General features: G+C 54.3%; 1 protein-coding gene and 1 long non-coding RNA gene across 2 annotated transcripts in view; one reads left to right on the plus strand and one right to left on the minus strand.

Moving 5' to 3' along the window:
• CYS1 (cystin 1) overlaps positions 1-2,678 on the minus strand; it is a 23,237-nt gene extending 20,559 nt beyond the window's left edge. The window contains exon 1 of the mRNA XM_060648393.3: positions 2,215-2,678. Coding sequence (XP_060504376.1) covers positions 2,215-2,553 — 339 coding nt within the window. The 5' untranslated portion in view covers positions 2,554-2,678. The remainder of the gene's footprint in view (positions 1-2,214) is intronic.
• On the plus strand, positions 1,792-11,351 carry LOC132689027 (uncharacterized). Its single transcript, XR_013554820.2, has 3 exons — positions 1,792-2,082; positions 6,624-7,062; positions 8,913-11,351. It is a non-coding gene; the product is annotated as an uncharacterized LOC132689027 (long non-coding RNA).
• Positions 11,352-11,551: the final 200 nt, after the last annotated feature.

The raw sequence follows: 11,551 nt of genomic DNA on the forward strand, positions 1-11,551 counted from the left end.
ACACAGAGAGATAGAACATGAGCAGGGGAGGGGCAGGGAGAGAAGGAGACACAGAATCCGAAGTAGGCTCCAGGCTCTGAGCTGTCAGCACAGAGCCCGACACGGGGCTCAAACTCACGGAACGCAAAATCATGACCTGAGCCGAAGTCAGCTGCTTAACCGACTGAGCCACCCAGGTGCCCCAAGGAGCTTTCTTACAGATCGAATAATCTGTGATTCTAGGATCCACTCAAGAAATATTTATGGCACAGAGGATACATATAATCCACATCCATAAGAACAACCACTGCTGGCTGATTTTACCTTTAGGTACCTCTGGACTGGATCTCCCCTTCAGCCCCCTGGCTGTCCTGCTTCGCCCAGGACCTGCTCACCAGACCACTGAGGCAGCCCCCAGCTGGCCATCTGGGCTCCAAACTTGCTTGGCCCAGCCCCTCCCACAGCTGCTTGTGTAATCTTCCCAAAACACAGAAGATCACTCTGCCTACCCCTTCAAAGGCACCCAGAGCTTTCACGGCAAAGTCTGAACTCCCTCCCATGGGAAAGTCCTAGCATGACCTATGACAGCATGGCACGCACCCTTTGGGGCCTCTTCAACCCATGTCCCCGCCACCCACAGACTGTGCACCGCCGACCCCGGCCCCTCGCCTCTGCACATGCACTGGGGTTCTCTCTGCGCAGATGCCCTCCTCTCCTTGGCTCATTTGCCCGGCTCATGCCACAGATCCTTCCAGATTCGGGTCCACTGCTGTCCTTCTGGAGGGCCACCCTGGCTTCTCCAGGGGGCTCCTCCTGTGGGCTCTTTATGCAGGTCTGTCTCTGCTTTTTGTCGGGTCTCCCCCCCACCCCTCCCACCCCATTAGACTGCGGATTTCTTTCAGGCAAGGACCGAGTGCCTTCCGTGTCCGCTTTGGCACCTGGAGCGGTGCCGGGCACACAGAAATGTCTGCAAGGGTGAGTGAGGCGGCCCTGCACCCCGAGACTCACTGTGATGCTCAGCACATCAGGGGAAATCCATGCTTTTTGTCTCTTTCCCCTTCTCACTTGGGAAGTTTCCACGGCACCGGAAGACGGAGCGCTAAAGGACTGCTTCCATGCTGTCTCAGAATTTCCCCCCAATTTCTCAACTGTGTGGCCATCTTCAGGGTTATATAACTGAACGGTGACGTAGTCCTGAAGGAATCTCGTGAACTAATCAAGTCCCACCTACTACGGCTCACTTTGGGAGGATGCAGGGGACGGGCCAGAGGACCCGGAGGAAGTCGCCCGGCACTGTCTGCCTTGAACCGTTGCTCTTCCCCAGCCCTCACGGGGGCTTTTTCAGGGTTCTACTGTTTGGTGGCTGCCCGGGAAGACCCCTTCCTCGCGTCCCCCCCCCCCCCAGTCCCCTGCCCCACGGTCCCCAGCAGTTAAGCAAAGCCTGTGGGGGCTCCGGGGAAGGGGGTGCTGCCTCTGGCGTCCTCCCCAAGCCCAGGAGCTGATAGTAAAGGTCTTGTGCATCCTGCTCTGCTGGAGCGAAGACTGTTGCCAAACCGGAGAGCTCGTTCTTATTGTTTTTCTAGAACAACGGGGCTGTTATTACAAGTGTGCTGGAAGACAGGGTCGGGAAGCCAAAAACAGATCCCACAGCATCGTAAAAATAGCCAGTAGCTTGGGAATTGCTTGACTAGCAAGGCAAGGACCTTGATGGGTCTGACGCGCGGGGCGTTGGGGAGCCACCGTTGGCTACCGGTCCCACCACGTTAACAGCCTCCTCTTGAGACGGGAGCCCTGGCCGGCTCCCACCGGGGCTGGAAGGAGTCTGGGATGCCGGGCTGTGAGGGTGCTCGCACGGCTCTAAAAGCCAAGGAAGGCGAGCTCTGGCCGGAAGACAGCCCGGGAGACGCTCATCTGCCAAAGGGTGTGTACTCACCCCCCCCCCCCAGCTCTTCGAGGCTACTCCCGGCACGGTCACCCCAAACTCCAGGCAGTGAGACCAGCACCCGGAAGAGGCAGAGAGGGAGACGATCGGGGAGGGGGGTCAGGGAAGGAGAGGCCCCGTGATCGGCAGAGACCTCGGAGGCATTCGGAGACACGGAGACGGTGGGCGACCCTCGAGGCAGAGGGGGGCAGGGCACCGCGGGCGCGGCGGCGGGTGGGGGCGAGCACGCGGCTGGGGCGCTGGGGGGGACAGGGCGCGGCCCCAACGGCTCCGCGGGCCCCGCCGACACTCACCGGGCTCCGGGCGCCGGCTGCGGGTCGGGGCCGCGTCGGGCCCCGCGGGGCCGGCTCGCCCGGGCCCCAGGCCGCCGACTCGGCCAGCAGCTGGTCCAGCAGGCGCAGGGTCTCGTCCCCGCCGTCGGGGGGCGCCGCGGGGCCCGGGTCGGGGCCGGGGTCGGCCGCCCCCTCAGCCGCCTCCGCCTCCCGGGCCTCCTCCGGGGCGGCGGCCGCCGTCACCGAGACCAGAGGCCGCGTCCCTCCCTCCGAGGCTGCCCCGCCGGGTCCCGCAGGCCGGCTGTCGGGGCCGCGCAGCCGCCTCAGGGCCCGGCCGCTCCGGCTGCTGCCGCTGCCCATGGCGCCCCCTCCGCCCGCCGAGCAGGCCCGTCTCCCCGCAGGAGCGCGGCCCCGGGGCGGGAGCGCGGCCGGGGCGGGGACGCGGGAGGGGGCGCGGCCGGGGCGGGGGTGCGGGCCCGGAATAGAGGGGGGGGGGGGACGCGATCCGGGAATGGGGGCGGCGACTCGGGAGGGGGTGCGGCCGGGGGATGGGGGCGCGGACCCCGCGGCGGGGTGAGGACGAGGTCAGGGTTGGGGGCGGGGACTCGGGAAGGGGTGCGGCCGGGGGATGGGGTCGCGGACCCCGCGGCGGGGTGAGGACGAGGTCAGGGTTGGGGGCGGGGACTCGGGAGGGGGTGCGGCCGGGGGTTGGGGTCGCGGACCCCGCGGCGGGGTGAGGACGCGGTCAGGGTTGGGGGCGGGGACTCGGGAGGGGGTGCGGCCGGGGATTGGAGGTGCGGATGCGGGCCTGGGGATGGGGGGACTAGAGGGGCGGCCGGAGGACCGGGGTGCAGATCCGGGCTTGAGGGACGTGGATGAGATGCGGGGATGCAGACCCGGGCCTGGGGGACGCGGAGGTGGGGGGCAGACTTCGGCTGGCGCGGATCCGGGCCGGGGGTGAGGGGTCCAGACCCCGAGAGGAGGGCCAGAGCCAGGGGCGGCCGGGAGGGAGGCGGGGGTGCGGCCCTAGCCCGTGCGAGGTGGTGCGGAGCCAGAGCTGAGTGCGGAGCACTGGGGTAGGGGGTGGAGGACATCGGAACGGAGCATCCCCTCCTCCTCAGTCGTCGTCTTCGGCTGCTCCTCCCGCCTGGGGTCGGGACCCCCTAGCAGGTCCGCCTGCCGGGCTCTCGCTCCGCCGCCCTCGGGGCACTGAAACCACCAGGGCGCGGACAGGCCTTGGGGAGAACTTGACTGGGCTTTTCGTTCGTTTATGGGAAACACTCCCCAGGCAAACGCTCAGCCAGGCCCGCGAGAGGACGTGATGAGTGTAGGGAGGTGACATCACAGCCTTGCCCCACCAGAGCCCCACCATCCCTCAATGGTTCACCCGGGGGAAGGGGTACAAACACCTGAAGGTTGTGTAAGATGATGAGCAGGGCCTCGCACCTCAGTGGCCCCCCAGCCTCAAATCTCCGCCCCTCTCCCTCCCGCGCACGGAGGGACCTAAGAGGAGACTGAAGGAGCGAAGAAGGGAAGATCCCCATCCAGCCTTTCTTTGAGCCAGCGAGCGAGCTCAGCGGCAGGCGGGGGCGGGCCTCGGCTTCCCGCCCCTCCCCTCCTGCCCCATGCCTGCGCCCGAACGCTGCCCCTCTTCCAAAACCCTCATCATAAAGAGTAATCACTGTTAGGAAAGGAAAATTACAAAAAGGGGGAACAGAGAAAGCATCCTCTCCCCTCCCAGGAAAAAAAAAAAAAAAGCAAAGGAAATACCAATAGGTACTGACCGTTAATTCTAGCTTTTGGTCATTGGCTAATAAAAGAAAACGCTTATTCCGAGTGAACTAACCCCCCAAATAAGGGCAGGAGACTCCTCAGAGCTGTCTCCTTCAACCCCAGGGATGTTATTGTTGGTCGTGCCTGTGTTGGATTTACTCTTGATTCCTTTCTGTCTTTCCCACTTACTTAAAAACCCAACTTTTCCAAAGTAAGTGAATGCCAACATCGTGAGCCTTGCTTACCCATCTTGACTTGGAGTCAACCAGAATCCTGACTTGAGTTGCAGAACGATTGGTAAGATGAAATTTAGGCTAACCTTTCCCAACCACGGACTTGAAATGTTACTGTTTTATCACTCCAGGAGTAGGAATTAAAACTTCATGCCGGAGAAAATGGAATAAACATGGGATTCAAGTCCATATCCATTTGTCTTATTCTCAACAGACCAAAGAAAGCTTTCTAACTACCCCCCCCCCCTTTTTTTTGACGTGCAGTCTTAACCATCCAGATGTGGGAGATGGGCCCAATATATCATTATTTAAACTCATCTGGGTGTTCTAAGTCCACAGATGTGTCTAATTTGGAAGCTATTGATTTAAGTTTTCTCTTTAAGAAAACAAATCTCATCTTGAAACTCTTTAAGCCTGGAGAAAAAAAAAAAAAAAAAACATTCAGAGGGAAAAGGACATTCTCTTGAACTAAGTTCAACTAAGAATAATCATCTAAAGGAAAACATGTTTTACTTCGGCCCAAGTAGAGTCTAGTCATGTGACTCATAGTTTAAATACATCCAGAGCTCCTGTGTTCACCTCCCAGGGCAACTGATGTCTCTCTGACTTCTCTTGATTCCAATCTTGTTTCCCCAGACTTGTCTAGCTGGCTTGGCTTCAGTAACAGTCGCGCCAAAGCCTGTGTTCTTTCCACTTGAGAATCCATTTAAAATCAGCTACATTTGGAGAGCTGGCTTCTATCAAATATGCTAAAAACCCAGATCGATTTTTTTTTTTAGAAGTTTCCCCTAATAAGCAAACAACCTAAGCTTTCCCACATGACTAACACCTCCTAAGATCACTAGAAAGAAACAAGAATCTCTTTGTCCCAAGGGGTTGGCAAAATCCCGGGAATGTTGGGACATTGGGAATGGGGTCTAATCCTTCTTTAGGAAGCATAGTGGCCACACCTCTTCACCTAAAGGACTTCTTTATGCAGTGGTGGTGGCTGGTGAGGGGGGTGGAAGACGAGGCCCCGCTTGGGAGTCTCTGCTTAACTCTTGGGGAACAATAACTCCCTTGGACCACCCCCCTTTTAAAGCCCAAATCAAGCGCCCTGCTTCAAGGACTCTCCAGATCTCCTCTCCCTGCTCGGGAGGCAGCAGGGACCTCCACAATCGTCCACCATTCCCGATGCATCACCAGCGGTTATGTAGGAAAGATACTCCGTGTAGGGTCTGGTTATTAGGAACATACAGGAAGTATTTATGGTCAGACAAAAAATGATGCAGCATTTGAAACACAGGCCAGCCGTGTTTCTATTTTCAATGCTTAGTAACTTGAGAGAGCCACGATGCTATCAATTATTGCTGATACGTTTGGAGGGCAGTATCTCATATAATTGCTATTGTCTTCTTGCAAAGCGTCCAAGCTTTTGCATTTGGTCTCACGGTTTCACCAGTGAGAGGGGTGGGGAGAAAGGAAGAGGCAACGCTATTCATTAAGGCTAATTAATGAGTTACAGAACTCTCTTGCAGTGCTTACTCAGAAATCTTGGGGCACCTGAGTGGCTCAGTCAGGCGTCTGACTTTGGCTCAGGTCGTGATCTCATCGTTCGTGGGTTCGAGCCCCGCGTCGGGCTCTGTGCTGACAGCTCGGAGCCTGGAGCCTGCGTGGGGTTCTGTGTCTCCCTCTCTCTCTGTCCCTCCCCCGCTTACACTCTGTCTCTCTCTCTTCCAAAAACACGTAAAACATTTTTTTTTAAAAGAAATCTTGGGGCGCCTGGGTGGCTCAGTCGGTTGAGCGTCCGACTTCGGCTCAGGTCATGATCTCGCGGTCTGTGAGTTCGAGCCCCGCGTCGGGCTCTGTGCTGACAGCTCAGAGCCTGAAGCCTGTTTCGGATTCTGTGTCTCCCTCTCTCTGACCCTCCCTCGTTCATGCTCTGTCTCTCTCTGTCTCAAAAATAAATAAATGTTAAAAAAAAATTAAAAAATAAATAAATAAAAAGAAATCTTAAGTCCTCAGAGTTGGCATGCGTACATCACGATAGATTCTATAACATTGTAAAAAGTTGTGATCATATGCGGTAAAACTTGGGTGACTCCTACCCCTTTTAAAAGGTGGAAGAGCAGGGTTTAAGGTGCAGGCTTTCGGGGCGCCCGGGTGGCTCAGTCGGTTAAGCGTCCGACTTCGGCTCAGGTCATGATCTCCCAGTTTGTGAGCTCGAGCCCCGCATCGGGCTCTGTGCTGACAGCTCAGAGCCTGGAGCCTGCTTCACATTCTGTGTCTCCTTCTCTCTCTGCCCCTCCCCTGCTCATGCTGTGTCTCTGTCTCAAATAAACATTAAAAAAAAATAATAAAAAAAAAAAGGTGCAGGCTTTCCATTGGGTGACCTGTTCTCATTGCTTGAAGAGAGATCTATGGACTTCTGGTTCAAAATGGCAGGTCGGGCACCTTTTGCTTCTCTTATTACTGGAGACCTCCCCCCTGCAATCAAGATATTGAAGTGAAAAAGAAAAAAGGATGGGGAAGGAATTGTAAAGGGAGAGAAAATCACAGAGAACATCTCAGCACCTTTCTCGAAGATGGACAGCTGATCGTAGAGAGGTTCCGGATGGAACAGGAAGAGAAATTACAGCCTACGGTGTGTCGGGGCCTGCAGAGGAAACGGGAGTCAGTGTCTGACAGTGAGGCCCTGGGACTCTGTCAGCAGATGTGAACGCAGCTGGGAGCGAGAAGTAGGGGGACGAGCCAGAAGACTGGGGGAAGGTCTTCGTGTGGACAAGGCATCGTCCTCCGGCCTCACCCAGTTCACGCGTAAGGAAAAACGGATCGGGTCCCCGGCGTAGAGCTCTGCTGCCGTGTAAGAAACACTCTCTTCCCGGTGAGTTTTGACCTGGAATGGGGGTGAGCTCTGGTTGGGGTGTGGTAGTTACCGATGGGCCCGCTAGAGCTGGGCTACTCCAGGTTCAGGCACCCACACCTGGCCCGTACTTGACTCTAGGCTTCATTAGAGTTATTTTCCATCCTGAGGAAGTTGTGTGGCAGGGGTGGGGAGAGGGGGGAGGACGGCGGTGGGGTGCGGACAGGGAAGCCTGTGCAGATGTGGACTTGTGGGTTCCAGGCCCGCGTCGGGCTCTGTGCTGACAGCTCAGAGCCTGGAGCCTGCTTGGGATGCTGTGTCTCCCTCTCTCTCTCTGTCCCTCCCCAGCTCGCACTCTGTCTCTCAAAAATAAACATTAAAAAATTTAAAAAAAACAACCCACGAAACCATGAAATGTCCAGCTTTAAGTTCAAACATCCCCACGAGGAACGGCGACTCTGCAGTGTGGAAACTGCTGTCAGGCTGGTCCCCTCTGCACAGAACCAGCCCGTGGCCCCAGAGAGCTGGGAAGATGCGTCCATTCCTGCTTCTCCTGGGAGGCCTGAGAATTTTCCAGTGAACTCAGCAGCGAAAGGAACAGAAGTCTCCAGTCAAAGCTCGGGTTAAATATTAAGTTTGCTCGGCCCTTTCATTCACAGTGTTTTAACTTGTACGTGGTATTGAAGTCCCGGCCCGTGAATTATTTGCACAGGTCCTCCTGCTGGGAAGGACCTCCCGTCCTGTGGAATTCAATCAACCATCACCCAGGGGGCACAGCTGGCACTTCCTGGTCCCTTCACAGACCTTGGTTCCTTAAAGGAGCCTCTCCGCAACCTCCTTCCTCCGTTTTATGGACGGCAAAGCCGAGGCTCAGAGGGGCAGTGGACTTGCCTAAGGTCTTGAAGCTAGGAAGTCGCAACGGTGGGACTCGAACCCAAGTCCGTCGAGTCCCCGTGGTCTTTTTGTTATGCTGGCTCCAACCAAATATCGAGAAAATCAGCAGAATTGACCTCCGTGTAAGGAATGACCACCCTGGTACCCAGAGTTACCGTGTAGGTACGGGTGACCAACCGTCTCTGTTTGCCCAGGACCGAGCGTATTCCTGGGTTGTGGGACTTTCGACCCATGAGTTGGTCACCCCACACGTAGGGTTGTACAGATTATTTACTGAACAAAAGCGCCTGACCCAGGAGCCGGAAGAGGCTGCCGTTCAGCCATCCTCCACGCACCCAGCTGTCCCCTGTGCATCAGGGCTGTGTCCCCTCCCCCCCAAGGAAGGTACAGTGTGGACTAGCAGAGGCCCGAGGGCAGCCTGTCTCAAGATGAGCCACACTGGCATGGGGATTATTTTGAGCTGAAGGCAATTGAGACCCTACAGGCTCAAGAGAAACGTTTGCCCCTCTTTCAAGTACATAAAAGAATCTAAATCAGAGGATCTTTCCAGAAATAAGGGTTATTACCAGAGATAAGTTTTATCTTGAGTGACCCATCTGCATGGCAGGGCAAATGTTGGTTTTCCAAACATGTACTCCTTTTCATCTTCCTGTGAATTACATTCTTTCCCTTTGGAGTCTGAGACCCCTACCCCCTTCTCCTTAGTTCAGAATGGCATACGTACCTCATTTTGCCTGTCTTTGGAGTTTCCACGTCTGTGTGGATTCTCTGTACGTATGCTATTAAATCTGCTTTCCTCCTGCTATTGATTCTTAGTCCAGCTAGAATGACCCTTGAAGGGGACAGGAATTCTTGCTTCCTGATGCTGGCTACGGTCCCACCAATTTCTCTGACATTACTAACCCAGAAGTTTAAGCAGATGAGTAATCAAGGTAATGTTCTCTTTTTTTTTTTTTTTTTTTTTTTTTTTTTGAGAGAGAGAGAAAGTGATCGAGGGGCACAGAGAAAAAGAGAGAGAATCCTACAAGGGGAAGAGAGAGAGAAGTGGAGCTCACCCAAAGTGGGACTCGAACTCACAAACTGTGAGCTCATGCCCTGAGTCAGATGCTTAACCGACTGAGCCACCCAGGCGCCCGGGTAATGTTCTCATTTTAAACTAACCTTGTGACCCTCTTTGGCCAGAGAATTTCTCCTAGTTCCCCCCCCCCCACCCCCCACATACACACTATCAAACACAAATTCCTAACCGTGTTCTTACAAACTAGACCTGTCACAGATGGGAAGCGAAACCGGAGGGCTATGGTAGCTCTAGAATGCTCTGTCTGATAGCAAGCCTGTCCTCCTGGGTCTATGGTAGGAATGCACTTTCCATCTTGGAATGGGGTGGTCCATCTTGGAATCTCCAGCCAATGACTCGTGAGCAAAATTGAATGCGTCGCTTCTGGACTTCGGCCATCAGTTCTGCTGAAAGTTCTCAAATGGTCTTCCTCTGTGCCACAGTGATGGCAACGTTCAAGATGGCGGCAGCTCTGTCCCAGGGGTCCTGTCACTGAACAGATCCCCTGGCTAACGTGTGATCGACACGGAGCCTAGGTAAGAACTAAATATTTGCTGTTAAAAGCCAGCTGTCCTTGGGGGGAGTTTCTCACTGCGGCATAACCCAGCCTTGCTGCACTCCACGGCGAAGAAGTTTACACTTGATTCTGTGAACTACATGTGGGGCTCTGGAGGGAAGTGTAGTCAGGCTTGCAGTTTCCAAAGACCACTCTACTCTATCTCATTGGGGTTGTTAAACATAAATAAGTTTGATAACAGGGCTTAAATATATTCTTATGTATATTCTTAAATATATTCTTAGAAACTACGATTTTTTTTTTAACTTTGATCTTTTCTTTTGGTAAACGTTACTTTAATGGTAGTTGTGATGGTTGGTTCTATGTGCCAACTTCACGGAGCTAAGGGATGCCCAAACAGCTGGTGAAACATCATTTCTGGGAGCGTCTGGGAGAGTGTTTCCAGAAGACATTAGCATTTGAATCGGCAGATCAGGTAAAGAGATGTCTTCACCTGTGTGGCCGAAGGTTCTGATCAGAACAGAAAGGAGGAAGGGTGAGTTCTCACTCTCAGCTTGGGGACCCCATCTTCTCCTGCCCTTGGACATTGGCGCTCTCCATTCTCAAGCCTTTCGGACTCGGACTGAATTGTGCCACCGCTTTCCGGGATCTCCAGCTTGCAGACGAGAGATGGTGGGCCTTCTCAACCTCTGCCATCATGTAAGCAACTCCTGTAATAAGCTTCCTCTTACATATACGTCACTCTATATAACCTATGGGTTCTGCTTCTCCGGAGAACCCTGGCTAATACAGGAAGCCGCGAAAAATCTCCGGAGTGATACCAAAAGCAAATTTACTGTCCTACATTGATTAAAAGTCAACACTTCCAGTCAGGCCGTATGGGGCTTTCTCAGCCACGCTGCCGGCCCCAAGGTTCTGCATAGTTTTGTGCCCTCCCCACCCTGCAGTAGATCAACACAGCCTGCAGGCTCCCTTCTGGGCAAACAGACCTGGAAGATAGTGGGGAGCTGGGCAAGGAAGGGGTCAGCGACAGCAGGAAGTGAGCTCTGCCCTGGCTAGAGGCCAGCCGTCCTTCTGGATCAGAAGCCACCATTCAAGACACTTCTCTAAAGAAGACATCCGGATGGCCCACAGGCACTTGAAAAGATGCTCAACATCGCTCCTCATCAGGGAAATACAAATCAAAACCACACTCAGATATCACCTCACCCCGGTCAGAGTGGCCAAAATGAACAAATCAGGAGACTATAGATGCTGGAGAGGATGTGGAGACACGGGAACCCTCTTGCACTGTTGGTGGGAATGCAAATTGGTGCAGCCTCTCTGGAAAACAGTGTGGAGGTTCCTCAGAAAATTAAAAATAGACCCACCCTATGACCCAGCAATAGCACTGCTAGGAATTGACCCAAGGGATACAGGAGTACTGATGCATAGGGGCACTTGTACCCCAATGTTTGTAGCAGCGCTCTCAACAATAGCCAAATTATGGAAAGAGCGTAGATGTCCATCAACTGATGAATGGATAAAGAAATTGTGGTTTATATACACAACGGAGTACTACGTGGCAATCAGAAAGAATGAAATCTGGCCCTTTGTAGCAACGTGGACGGAACTGGAGAGTGTGATGCTAAGTGAAATAAGTCCTACAGAGAAAGACAGATACCATATGTTTTCACTCATGTGGATCCTGAGAAACTTAACAGGAACCCATGGGGGAGGGGAAGGAAAAAGAAAAAGAGGTTAGAGAGGGAGAGAGCCAAAGCATAAGAGACCCTTAAAAACTGAGAACAAACTGAGGGTTGACGGGGGGTGGGAGGGAGGGGAGGCTGGGTGATGGGTATTGAGGAGGGCACCTTTTGAAAATTTTTTTTTTTTCAGCGTTTTTTATTTATTTTGGGGACAGAGAGAGACAGAGCATGAACGGAGGAGGGGCAGAGAGAGAGGGAGACACAGAATCGGAAACAGGCTCCAGGCTCCGAGCCATCAGCCCAGAGCCTGACGCGGGGCTCGAACTCACGGACCACGAGATCGTGACCTGGCTG

This window comes from Panthera onca, chromosome A3, assembly GCF_046562875.1.
Source record: "Panthera onca isolate mPanOnc1 chromosome A3, mPanOnc1 haplotype 2, whole genome shotgun sequence".
NCBI classification, from domain to species: Eukaryota; Metazoa; Chordata; class Mammalia; order Carnivora; family Felidae; genus Panthera; species Panthera onca.